This window comes from Rhineura floridana, chromosome 8 (genome assembly GCF_030035675.1).
Source record: "Rhineura floridana isolate rRhiFlo1 chromosome 8, rRhiFlo1.hap2, whole genome shotgun sequence".
NCBI lineage: Eukaryota > Metazoa > Chordata > Lepidosauria > Squamata > Rhineuridae > Rhineura > Rhineura floridana.
The window spans coordinates 119,100,632-119,114,601 of NC_084487.1; the positions used below are offsets into that span (position 1 = coordinate 119,100,632).

At 41.9% G+C, this 13,970-nt stretch overlaps 1 protein-coding gene across 5 annotated transcripts in view; it reads right to left on the reverse strand.

The window, feature by feature from the left end:
• SEPHS1 (selenophosphate synthetase 1) overlaps window positions 1-8,879 on the reverse strand; it is a 48,138-nt gene extending 39,259 nt beyond the window's left edge. The window contains exons 1-3 of one of the 5 annotated variants that reach the window (XM_061582278.1): window positions 8,558-8,879; window positions 5,049-5,145; window positions 3,995-4,263 (exon numbers count right to left, since the gene is read on the reverse strand). In XM_061582278.1, coding sequence (XP_061438262.1) covers window positions 3,995-4,187 — 193 coding nt within the window. In that variant the 5' untranslated portion in view covers window positions 4,188-4,263; window positions 5,049-5,145; window positions 8,558-8,879. The other 4 variants (XM_061582276.1, XM_061582280.1, XM_061582277.1 and 1 more) reach the window with 4 other exon arrangements.
• Window positions 8,880-13,970: the final 5,091 nt, after the last annotated feature.

Genomic DNA, 13,970 nt, shown 5'->3' on the forward strand with positions numbered 1-13,970 from the left:
TATAATTTCCTAGATTCCCTTAAAAAAAATGTTGTTACATTGGGTACTTTCCAATCATCTGGTGCAGGGTTCAATTAAAAAGAGAAAACATGAAGTGCTTTCTCAATAAAAAGCAGAGATTTGTGTGCCAGAGTGACCCAGCCATGCAAAGTACTGAATGACCCCAAAGCCTCTTAAATAATACAAACGGTCTTTGAGCATCCTGTCATTGTGTGTGGTCATGATGGTGGTAGTATGTGCACCAGCAAAGTAGAAAGCAATGGTACTAGCTTGGCAGAAGGTAGAACTACTCATAGGACTTCCTCCCAGCTGACCAACAATACTCAGATGGGGTGGATTCTAGAACAAAATTAGGTCGAAGTGAGCAAGGGCCAGATATGCGCAGAGGCTACAAGGCAGCCACTGCTCCAACTAGATTGTGGCTATGTCCAGTGTAATCCAAAGGACAATGGTAATAATTGTAAAAAGCTAATTATTGGAGTCAACATTTCATTTTCCAGTTTTTTTTTAAATTTCAACCAATGAAAATATTAGTGCTCCCATTTTCAAATTAATACTTTAGATCACATGACAAAGTGGTATATGACAGGGATCTGAAAATTAAATAGTGAAATACTTAAGAGCCAGAAGATCCAGAGTATGCAAAATGTACTTTGGTGGGGAAAAGCATTAATTTTTGCTTTTGTGGCCTACCATCCTTTTTTAACATTAATTTACAAGCATTTATGAGGAGCTATAGAGTGGGATCATATTACATGAAAGTAAAGCATGAAAAACAAGTCACAGCACCTCTCTACTTCTGAGCTGGAGAATCAGGCTAGGATTTGTTTTGGCCATATGGTTCCAAAGCACTATGAGCACCTCAAAAATGCTGATCAGCCCCCATCCCCTCTCATTTTGGAGCTGAAGTTGTAGTCTGGGGCACTACACTTTTGAGGTACTTAAGAGTGCTTCAGAAACATGGTACCAAAACAAGTTACTCTGAACATTTCTGAAATGCATCATACTTTGGGGTGACTACCACCTTGCTTTTCCAGGTCTTGGGGGGGGGGGAAGTATGATGCTTTCCGACTGTGAAACTGCAGTTTACAAAGTAGTCAACTGACTTAACAGCCTCAAGGCTAATCAAACAGTGTTGAATAATCCATGAAGTGAAGAATGACCTTATGTAGGATGCAGTCTGTCTTTTTAATTTGTTTCATAGCGTTACCAGATAGAAAAGACAGGAGTAGGAGTTTACGAGACAAATCTTTCCTTCCAGAGAAGGCACCAGGTATGATCATAACCACATCTGAAACCTGACTTGCCTTTCATAATTTCTATGTAATTGTATTTAAAGCACATTTTGTAGCTATGGTGGGATTCCAGGATAAGAGTCAGTAACACTGGGTTTTTTAAAATTATGCCTTGCCTTAATTTACACACCCACAAGGGAGATTACATTCAAAAATTAAAATATAAGAATAAAAAACAGACCCTTTTAACAGACCCTTATGTCTCATAGCATGAGCCTCTCAGTTTTGTTATGTTTTATTTGTGTTTCAGTTTAATTAATTTGTTGCAGTTTTTATACTGTATTTTAATGTTCCTGCTGTTGTTTTACGTTGGGAGAAGCCAAGAAAGCTTCTGTTATGGGGCAGCCATATAAATGTAGTAAATAAATATAAATACATGCTTGACCAATACCCAATTGGTCAAAACTGACCAAGCATTTTTGACTGGTGAAATAACCAACCTTGTCCAAACTGATTATCTGTACACATATATATACACAGTACACTATCTAGAGATTTTTTTTTTCTACGTACTTTGTCCTGGAATACAAAATATAAAACAAAGCCCACCGTCCAGGTATGCTTTTTCAGGTGGTCCGGGGTCTTTTGCGCTCTGGCCCGACAGCAGACTCTGAACCATCCGCTGCTCGCTGTGAAATGTGAAACTTTGCAGATAAAATTGCTTGCATTTGGATTGACTTGGACTCCTCGTTAATTACAGTAGTGCCAGATGTCCCATTGCTCCCTCTGGTCATTTTTCCATGGATATTTTTCAGCTTGTAGAGCCTGAGGACGTGGACACGATTCTGGGAGAAATGAGGGCCACTACCTGCTCGCTTGATCCTTGCCCATCCTGGCTAATTAAATCCGCCAGATTTGGAGTAGCTGGTTGGTTGACATATCTGATTAACACCTCCCTAAGGGAAGGCTCTATGCCAATATTGTTGAAGGAGGCTGTGATTAGACCTTTGTTAAAAAGCCTTCACTAGACCCTGCGGATCTTAATAACTTCCGGCCAGTCTCTAATTTCCCCTGTCTTGGCAAGGTGATTGAGAGGGTGGCGGCGGCTCAACTCCAAGTTTTTCCGGATGAATCGGATTATCTAGACCTTTTTCAATCAGGCTTCAGGCCTGGTCATGGGACAGAGACTGCCCTGGTTGCCCTGCTTGATGACCCACACCAGGCATCGGACAGGGGGAGTGCATCCTTGCTGGTGCTGCTGGACCTCTCGGCGGCCTTTGATACCATCGATCATGGTATCCTTCTGAGCCATCTTGCTGGGATGGGTCTTAGAGGCACTATTTTACAGTAGCTCCGTTCCTACCTGATGGACAGGACCCAGAAAGTGGTGCTGGGAGACTACTGCTCAACCCCCTGGCTGTTGGCCTATGGGGTACTGCAGGGTTCCATTCTGTCTCCCATGCTCTTTAACATTTATATGAAATCACTGAGAGAGGTCATCCGGAGATTTGGAGTGCAATGTCATCAATATGCTGATGACACTCAACTCTATCTTTCCCTTCCATCTGATGGCAGAGTGGGAGTACTCATCCTAAACTGGTGCCTGGAGGCTGTGAAGGGCTGGAGGTGGGCGAACAAACTGAAACTTAATCCAGACAAGACGGGAGTGTTGCTGGCTAAGGGAAAAAAAACCCAAGGATAGGGTTGCAACCTGTTCTGGATGGGGTTGCACTCCCCTTGAAAGAGCAGGTCTGCAGTTTGGGAGTTCTTCTGGATCCTGCCCTGCTGCTGGAATATCAGGTGGCTGCGGTAGCCAGGGGTACATTTAGCTATCTCAAAATGGTCTACCAGCTGCGTCCATTCCTGGAAGCAGCTGACTTAGCAACGGTGACACATGCATTGGTGACATAGAGGATTGATTACTGTAACGCACTCTACGTGGAGCTGCCTTTGAAAACGATTTGGAAACTACAGTTGGTCCAAAATGCAGCAGCCAGAATGTTAACTGGAGCACGGCGCAGGGAGCATATCACCCCTGTGCTTTATCGACTCCACTGGCTCCTAATGTGTTTCCGAGCCCAATTCAAAGTGCTGATTTTGACCTTTAAAGCCCTAAACAGCCTTGGACCAGTATATTTAAGGGACGGCTTATGTCCATATGTTCCTACCCTGGATTTAAGATCATCTGCCTCTGGTCTCCTCTGCATGCTTGGAATGAAAGAAGTTAGGTTGACAGGCAAGCGGGAGACAGCCTTTTCAATTGTGGTTCCCAGACTTTGGAATTCCCTGCCCCAAGAAGCCCGCTTTGCTCCCACCCTGATGGTCTTCCGGAAACTTGTAAAAACCATTTTGTTCAGGAGAGCCTTTGGTTGGGACTGATGGGTCAGCCTGACACTGTTCAAAGTTTTTATCTTTTAAGTTCTTTTATTCTCACTCTTTTATATGTGTATGTACATACATACGTTTATGTATGTTTGTATGTGTATGCATAATACATTTTATTCATTTTAATTTACTGTAATGTTTGTGTTTTTATTGTGTATTTTATTATATATGTGTGCTATTTTATTGTAGCCGCCCTGAGTGCCCTATTGTAGGGTAGAAGGGTGGGATAGAAATATTTTCAATAAATAAATAAATATGATTTCAATGGACTTAATCATCTTTTACTTTTTGTTGAGTTATAGCTAAATATCTTATTCTCCAACAGGTAATACAAACATTGAAGATCTAATTACCATTCAAAATCTACTGCTTACCCAATCTTGGCATAACAGCTCCCAAAAACTGTTCATCTTCCTGGAAATGATTTTCTTGTAGAGATTCAAGCAATTTCTGTAAAATGTCCTGAGGCACTTTACAGCCAGTGCCTTTAAGTTCAGTGAATCGGGTTAGCCGAAAGCTCTTGTCAAGTTCATAACTTTCTGGGTTAAAGGACTCCCGGACAGACATGATTTTCACACAAGAAGTACCAGAAACTGTCCTTCTTCTTTAGGTAGTATGTTGGTTTGTTTTCCTGGTAATTATCCTAGGTTTTTTTAAAAGAAAAGAAATATTAAGATAATACAGACTTTTTTATATCATTCAAAGTTATGTAGAATAGGTGCTCATATAAAGATTATTTTTCCGTTCTATGTAAAAATCTGAGCTGAAACTATATATTGCAAGAACAGATGTCTCCTTCACTGATACCACCAGCTCTTCCTAGTCTGCTAACATTTCAAAACAATAGGCAATTTTTTTTCATATAAGCCCCTGTACAAACCCTTTCCAAAAAACAGGTTTTTCAAAATGTTGTCTTGCAAGTTCTATAGCAGGGGGCAGATCCAGAACTGACCCACCCTCCACAGGCCACTTATCATATAACGTCAGATGAGTTGGGAGTGCTCCCAATTCTTCCTTTGCAACCCCCAGCTTTAATCTGATCTGTGCCTGTGAAGGAACAATCTTCTTTTGCAGCCCCGGCTTGAATTCAAGCTACAGCTGCAAAGGAAGAATCAGGAGCACACTCCTGGTTCTTCCTTTCCAGTCTTCATTTATCACTTTTTGAATTCAGTACTTTTTACTTTTGCCACAAGACGACAGAAAGAGACAACCAATTCAAAAAGTACTGAATTCTACCAGTGACTACCTTTTGTTTGGGAGCATACTTAACAATTATACATCCAATTCTTCCTTTCCAGTCTGGCACCATGGGTTTACCTATTCAGGGCCCGATGTCATATGTCAGGTAATGAATATGTGGGCATAGTTTGGGTTAGTTCCCTACTGCTGTTCTACAGGGTGAGAGGTCATTAAGGCCTTAACGCTTACCCAGCTTTCTCCAAACAGGTTTTTGGTCTACAGCTTCTATCAACCCACCCAGCATGGCCAATGATCAGAGATGATAGGAATTGTAGTCCAGCAACATCTAAACAGCACCAAATTGGGAAAGACTGCTGTAACCAGTTCTGTACAAGTGTCAACATTTGTGCACCATTTAAACCATTCTAGTGAAAACACAAGGAAGAGTTAGGCCTTACTAATTTCAATGGAATTTAAACGCATGTGACTGGATTTTGCTCAAAATCTTAATATGTAAGGAATATGTTGCATATAATCCAGAAATAAGAAGGCCATGGAAATTCTTTAGAACCAACAAAAGAACTCTCGTTAACTTCTACACTCAAGAGTCCAGTCACACAGCCAGTTCAGTCTGTGGCAGCTGTTTTCAAAAGTCAGTGCTGAGTTCCGCTTGCACATGCACTACCATGGTTGAATTCAATTTATGGCATGCCATTTAACAGCAACCAAAACATGGCCTTGTAGCAGTGTACCAAACCAACTCGACTGAATTCAGTGCATAACAGAGGCCTATACATAGTCTTGCTACAGGCCGACAGAAAGTCACCTGGTCATTCAAACAGCCAAATGCACAAGGTCCTCCCTCCAGATAGTTTTGGTCTAGATCACCTTTTTATTTTCTAATTATAATGGGAAGCAGTTAACACACTGCAAATTTGTCCTGACAATAAGTGAGTTACTAATTTCTGCAAATAACTGCTAAAATAAATAGTGTTAACATATAAACCAGTTCCTAACAAGAGATTGGAAAAAACTAGACTTTTCAAATTTACAGAATGGGCAATCTCAAGTGAGTTAGCTGCTCCCATACTACTCTTGCACATGAGCAGTTATTTGTGGAAATAAGTGACTCATTGGCTGTATTCAGACATAACGCTGTCATCTACTATAGTACAGCAAATTATCCTGTACATGTAGCTCAAGATGTCCCGTTTGTTCCTCCCTTAGCTAAGGAGGGAAAGAAGCCACATAGCAGTTGGCTTAGCATTATGTCTGAAGCAGTGTTTGTATCTCTCCAAACAAATCACAATCTGAGGCCAAGGTTTCTTCTTGGTGTCCCAAATGTTGTTTGAGTGCTGGTTCAGACATAATGCCAAGCCAACTACTCTGTATCCTATACTGTAGTTGGCTTCCCTCCTCAACTAAGGGAGAAGAGAACTCCTGCTCATGACAATTCTTAACCCTAATTGTTTAGCATTATGCCCAATTGTGGCCACTGAGCATCAGAATCCATGTTTAAAACCCTTTTGTTAATAATTTCACTGAAAGTAAAATAGATATACCTCTTCCCAGCACATACCACAGATATACAATACTATCCAACAGTCTATAGATGTCGACAGACGTAAAACCCATTGAGTTCCATTGGACTTACGCTCAGTTAAGAGGGTGGAGGAAGCAGCATTATTGTTTCACAAAGAGAAAATATGCAGCTAAACAGTATTTCCAGAAAATGGTTGTGTGCATTATTTAACCTATCTGTATACAATTTCTTCAAAAAGAAAATTCTGCTTGACATAATAATTCAGCCTGCATTACTAGCTAGATTGTTACTGTTCATTAGTTTGTTAGTAGAAGATGCATAAAAGTTAAAACAATATTACTGAAGTATATTTAATGTGGTCTAAAGCAAGAGGGTGGGTGGGGAAGCCCTAGACCATTAAACTACATAAATAAATTCTGCCCAAGTTCTAAGCGTTTGGAGGTTTATTGCTTGCCGCAATGAATATAAGGCAGCAGTGGTAGGTGTGGTGGGGTACTCCCATCACCAGCATAGTGGCTGCTTAGCAGAATGGGGTGGTGGTGGTGAGGTTATTGAGGCTGTATTCACAGGTAATACCACCACAGCCATGCAGTCTTGCCCCATCCAGGTAAGCAGTCAGTGTCAGAAGGGCAGCTCCCCTCTACCATACACACTACTGCTGATATAAGGTACAATCCAATCAAAGTTAATCACCTATTTCAGTATGAAGATCAACTGATGAAATCAACAGGACATATAATGTTTAACTTCAGTGGGATCATGCCCACAGTATTTAATGGGCAGTCAAAAGTTTTAGATTCTTCCGTGTTTCCAATTAGGAACTGAACTTTAACTTTAACAAATACAAAACAATAGTTTTCTCTTCATTCTGTTCCCCCAAACAGGTGTGTGGCTTTAAAACCATACAAGGAACTATGATTAGTTAATGCACCTTCTTGTGTCATAATTTAAAAGATACAAAATTCAGAATCTTGACTGAACTTCAGATAAAGTGCATAGAATTCCCAAACATGTGTTGTTCTTTATTTCCTGAAATGAAGCAAAGCTGTTTCGATCAAAAGACTGCAGGGTTTGCAACACCAAACTTTATCCACCACTTTGGAAACAATTTGTGATTGTGTTTCCTAACTTTGAGAACACCAGGTTAGAATTGAAGTTTTGCATGAAATGAATGAATCCACAGTCTCCCTAGAAGACAAACCTCTCAGGTTTCTTTAGTTCAAAAATTAACACAGATTAATAGAATTTAATCTTTGCTTCACTATAGATTTGACATAAAAGCGTGCTGCCCACGGACAAATATTTTAGGTAGGCCGACATAGAAATATGCAAAAGGAAGCCAAATCTAGGAGGCAGAGGAGGGCAACTCTGCCCTGGAGCGCAGTAGAGAGAACTACAGGAAGCCATGGCTCTGGCATACCTTAAATTTGCAAGTTGCTTGCCTTTAAAGTCAAGCCAGGGCCTTTACTACTGCTCCCTTTCGGCAGCCACTGGGACTAGGCACTTACTGCTTGCACACACAGGAACCTCTGCAACAACCAACGTTCCCGCCTTCTCTCGCCGACCAAACCGACTCTTTGTAAACGTCTCCTCTCCCAAATACAAATCATCTTGAAGATCCACCATCACATCGTGCCCTCCTTAAAACGCGGCAGTTAAAGTAAAAGGGAAGGACAGGTGTGTGTGTGTCTGCGTGTTTTAAATGTTTCAGGAAGAGGTTTAACCCTTTGTTAGATGCGAAGAAACAGAGTTAAATTTAAAGGCGAAGACAAACTGAGAAGAACGCAACAAGAATAGAATAGAGATGCAACGCTCCGGCGAAGGGCGCGAGCAAGGCTGAGGCGGCTTTTGGAGGTTTCTTGGAGGGGAGGGGACCCGGCTCGCGCTCAGGATTCCATGCGGCGGGCAGGCCAGCTCGCGCGCTTCCCCCCCCCTTACCTCTCAGCGATAGCAAAAAAAAGTCGGCTGGTGAAAATTAACCCCTTCTCCGCCAGCGCGGGCAGATTTTTTTTTTAAACCAGCTCTTCTGGGCCATATCGGCCCAATGCCATCTTTCTCGACCTCCACGTCCCTCCCCTACGCGCCCCTCAAACAGACGGACGGGGCCTTGTTCCCAACCACCAGTCACTCAGACATGGTCCCGGAAGAAGAAAGCTGGCGAGGGGGCGCGTTCCCCTTTAAGTCTCCCTCTCCCCCCCCCCGGTCTCCCTCTTACCGTTTCCCTTGCTGCTCCTCGCCCGCCCGCGAACGGGACTCCCCTCCTCCTTTTGCTAAGCCAAGCCAGCCAGTCCCAGAATGCACCGGGCGTTTGGCCGGCCCGGCTCTCTTTCCCCGAGCGCCGCCTCAGTAGGAGAAAGGGGGGGGAGATACCGCCACGGGATCGAGAGGGTTAAGCCACCCCCCCTTTCTTCTCCCTTCCACCTTCAACGGCTGCTCCCGCCCCGCCCTCTAGGGGACCTATGGAAGAGGGGAGGGACAAGGAGGTGCCTTTAACGGTTGCGGCCGCTACCTGCCTTTAAGAGGAGGGAGCTGCACGCTTTGCGTGCGCGCTGTAGAGAGAATCGCAGCAGTGGGTACCACCGCGCACGGAAGAGGGAGGCACGTGCCGCTCAGTTTTAAGACGGGATTGGAAAAGCCTGCGCCTCCCTTTTTAAACAAATCTTGCGGAATGGATGCCGGAGAGCAAGGGATTGCATGCTTGTGAGGTGGTTCTGGTGAAAGAAGGGAAGACACTTCCCCTCCTCCTTTTCCCCTCTGCCTTAGTGCGTGTAAGCATGCACAGAGTGTTTCTCTTTGTGAAAGCAAGTTTTATTAATAATGCAAGGTAACAGCGTATCTAAGCAGTTCTATTAAGATAATAAGAATGCATTTCTATTCAGATAAGCAGCTTTGGGGGGGAAATAAAAAAAAATTCCCCATGGACCTCTTGAATATTGCTGAGGGTTTTGGTGGGTACTTCATGATTTTTTTCTGCCTGCTGGAGCAATAGTAATGCACTGCACTGAATGATGTATGATTTTTAATTGCGTTTTATTGATTCTTAGATCTATTTAATTGTATTACAATTTGAATTCCATAGAGTTCAAATGGTAAATGTTTTCACAGATACACTGCAGACCATTTGAATGAAGCTCCTTGACCACTAATGGTCTGTGAGCCACAGTTGGGGAACCTCTGCCCTAAACTACTATAGAGAGGGAATATATGCGTCAGGAAGGGATGTCTCATCCTCAGGCATATGTCTGTCTTTTCCCTCCTCTCTGGAACATGCCTCAGGATATGCAGAATATATTGCCAGACTCACAGGAAGTATCTTTGTAAAAAGAAATCCAAGTGAAAGGACATTGTATCTATGCATGTGTAATAGTCTGTACACTCTTGGCTGTACCCCAGCCTATATGGGACAAGCATAAAGTCTTGTATGTTGTCAAAGGATGGCCAGAGAGCAAGGGGCATCTACATCTGTGAAGCATATCTGTAAGAGGTAGAGATGCTGTTTGTTTTCTTGTTTTTTTTAAGTGGCACTATAGGATTAGTGTGTTTAAGAATCTGAGGGAAAGCCTTTCGAAGCATCTATGGTGACAATGCCTCTGAACATGTGCAAAATGTTTCCAGTCCAACAGACGGCAACTTTTTAAGAAATCAAAGACACATTGCTCCTGAGCATATGCAACACTCTGTCACTTTAAAAAACAAAGACATGTTATAAAGTCTTGAGAGCAACCTTACACTTGCATTCTTTTTTCAATGTATTTCTAGTCTGACAGCTGGACAGAATAATTTCTAACTAGGCCAGTAAAATTCTGTTTTCTCCATTTTATGGGAAAGGGAATGATGAGCAGTAGTGACCACATAAGGTGTGGGGTGCACAAAAGCTCACAGACAGAGGGGCCAACCAAAACCAGAAATCCTCTTAAATTTTTCTTTGCAAAACTTTAGTGATTGATGTTAATATATAGTAATACTCTCATATAACTTTGTCATGTTAACTAAGATGTATAAAGATGCATGTATCAGTTATATTCATTGTAAAGATATGTACTTCATATTTAATTAAATGACTTCTAGCAATCATGTTTCATTTCCAATCGGATCCTGATGTATAATCAGGATTGAGAGAGGTGGGGTAAAATGTATTTCTCACAAGGGACCACAACAAAGTATGGCTACCACTGATGCTGAGTTGCTGCTAGTGGAACTGATTTGTCTGTCTTTCTTGCAATGGTGGATTTATTGAGCAATAGCTTCAAGTGACCGCTGCTTTACTTTCTTCACAACTGTGCTTCAAGTTTCCATTTGTGATGTTTCATCTCAGTTGTGGAACAAAATTTAAGACATTTTACGAGGGAAACCAATGTATAAATTGGCTATAAAAAATTATATCAGAAAGATTATGGACGTGTTGGTAAAGATTTTTAGTTCCAAATATATCTTCTGCTTTCTCCATATGCTTCCTGTGTCTGTGTTGTTTTTTAATTTAATGGAAGTCCAAATTTGCCCTTCATCTTTTATATAACGGAAGCTTTAGTCTCACAAACACTAACTGAAGTAGTACTGCATTAGAACTGTTGGCAGGTGGTTGATTTATCCAAGGAGGTGTGGTTCAATCTGTTCTAGATGAGATTGCACTCTCCTTGAAGGATCAAGGTGTACAGTCAGGAAGTGCACCTAAATCTAGCTTTGCAACTACATGTCCAAATGATGTCAGTATCTCTAGAATGCTGTCCCTTGGCTATGGCTCATGTGTCAGCAGTAGTATTTCCTGAATTAAGACAGGCTGGATACAGTTATACATGCTCAGTAACATCCAGGCTGGACTACATGGGGCTTCCTTTGAGGACCACATTGCTAAAAACATAAAGACCAACAACAAAAAATTATTTAAATACATTAGTAGCAGAAGATCTTCTAGGGAGGTGGTTGGATCTTTGGATGACAAGGGAGTCAAAGGAGTCCTGTACTGAAGGAGGATAAGGAGATTGCAAAGAAGCTGAATGAATTCTTTGCATATGTCTTCACAGCAGAAGATATAGGGCAGATCACTGTGCCTGAACTAACATTTATTTATTAATTGATTTATATCCCACCCTTCCTCCCAGCAGAAGTCCAGGGCGGCAAACAAAAGCACTTTTGCAGGAAAGAAGTGTGAGGAACTGAGGCAAATATTGCTGATGAGAGTCAAAGCTTTAAGCCTATTAGACAAAACCTGCCAGGTCCAGATGGCATCCACCTGAGAGTTCTCAAACAATTCAAATATGTAATTGCTGATCTAACAAAAAATATGTAACTTGGCCTTAAGTTCTGCCTCCATATCTGAGGACTGGAAAGAGCCACTGAAGCATCATTTTTTAAAAAGGAATCCAGGAGAGATCCTGGAAATTACAGGCTGGTTAACAACATCTGTTCCAGGAAAACTGGTGGAAAGCATTGTTAAAGATAAAATAACCCAGCATATAGAAAAACAAGACTTCTGCAAGGACAAGTTGTCTCACTAACCTATTAGAGTTCTTTGAGAGTGACAACTGGAGGTAATCCAGTTGACATAATATACTTGAATTTTCAAACAGCTTTCAACATACCTCACCAAGGACTCCTGAATAAGCTTGGCAGTCATGGAATAAGAGGAGAGGGCCTCTTGTGGATCAGGAACTGGCTATGGAGCAGAGATAAATGGATAGTTCAATGAAGAGAGGTAGAAAGTGGAGTTCCCCCAAGGATCAGTATTGGGACCTGTGCTTTCTAACTTGTTCATAAATAATCTAGAGTTCAGAAAGAGCAGTGAGGTGGCTAGGTTTGCGAATACTAAATTGTTCATAATCACTAAAACAAAGAGGGATTGCAAAGAGCTCCAAAAGGATCTCTTACATGGGGTCTGAACTGGCGATGACTGACCAGGAACGAAACCTTGGAGTAATGGATAGCTCAATGAAGATGTTGACCCTGTGTGTGGCAGCTGTGAAAAAGACAAATTCCATGCTAGGGATCATTAGGAGAAAAAATGAAAATAAAACTGCCAATAACAATGTCATTATACAAATCAATGGTGTGATTTGTGGAATACAGTGTACAGTTCTGGTTGTCTCTCTTAAAAAAATATACTGTAGAGTTGGAAAAGGTTCAGAAAAGGGCAACCAAAATGATCAGCTGGGTGGAAAAACTCCGCTATGAGGAAAGGTTGCAGCATTTGGGGCTTTTTAGAGAAAAGACGAGGAAAAGGTGACATGATAGAAGTGTATAAAATTATGCATGACATGGATAGAGAATATCCACAAATAAAAGTTTTTCTTCCTCATAACAAGAAATAACGGATATCCAATTAAGTGAAATGTTGAAAGATTCAAGACAGACAAAAGAAAGTACTTCATACAGCACATAGTTAAAACAATGGAATTCACTCCCACAAGACGCGGTGATGGCCACCAACTTGGATGGTTTTAAAAGAGGATTAGACAAATTCATGGAGGGTAAAGCTATCAATGGTTACTTGCCATGATGGCTATGTACTCCCTCTGTGGTGAAGCAGTATCCTTCTGAATACCAGTTCCTGGAAACTGCAGGAGGGGACAGCGCTCTTGTGCACAGGTCCTGCTTGTGGGTTTCCCATAAGCATCTTGTCGGCCACTGTGAGAACAGGATGCTTGACTAGATGGATCATTGGCCCGATCCAGCAGGCTCTTCTTATTTCAAGACTGTTTAGAAACTCATCTGCAAGAACATTGGGATCAATAAGAGGGAAGGAACATACCACACTAAAGCTTAAACTGCTCCACAGCTTACTATTCTCCTTTCGAGCACAGTTCAGAATGCCAGTGCATTACTTGGGAATAGGATACATGAAGGAATGCCTGCCTCCAAATCAGCCTGTGTGTGCTGAGTTCATAATTAGAAGCTCTTCTCCAGGTTCCGCTGCTATTGGAAATGAACTGGATAGTGTTTGAGGAGAGGCTGTTCTCAGTGGTAGCACCCTATTTATGGAACACTCTCCTCAGGGAAGCTTGTCTGGTGCTTGGTTATCTTTTCAATACCAGGGGAAAGACGTCTTTATGTTCCTGGTTTTTAATTGGTAAACTGTGATTATGTTATTGCTACCATTTAAAAATATTTTAATATATTTTAAATTTGTTATAATATCTGGATTACTTTATTGTGCATTCCACTGTGAGAATATTTATATTATATTGAAGAGGCTATCAATGGCTCTGCCATCATCGTCGCTGGCCATGTCCAGCAGGCTCTTCTTATGGTCCTATGAAATATTTGCAGACTTTTCTGGCTTATCTTTTCCCAGCCAGGGGGTGTAGTTGACTGGGGATGCTGGGGGTTGTAGACCCGTTACTTTTTTGGAAGCAGGGTCCCAGCAAGATCCCTATGTATGGGTCAATCAACATGAAAAGGCAGCATATTAGCCACTGAGAAGCGTCCTTGTCCTTTCATGCTGACTGGAGCTAATCAGAGTGAAAGCAGACGAGTCAGCCACAGAGAAGACTCTTCTCAGTATCTAACACGTAGCTCCCTTTTCATGCTTATTGGCTCCTAGGGACATCTGTTGCAGTGGAGTGTGGACTTGCGAGATGACAGGGAGAGGAAGGGAGACAAAAGAAAGTGGGAAAGAGGATGTTGGCTGTGAG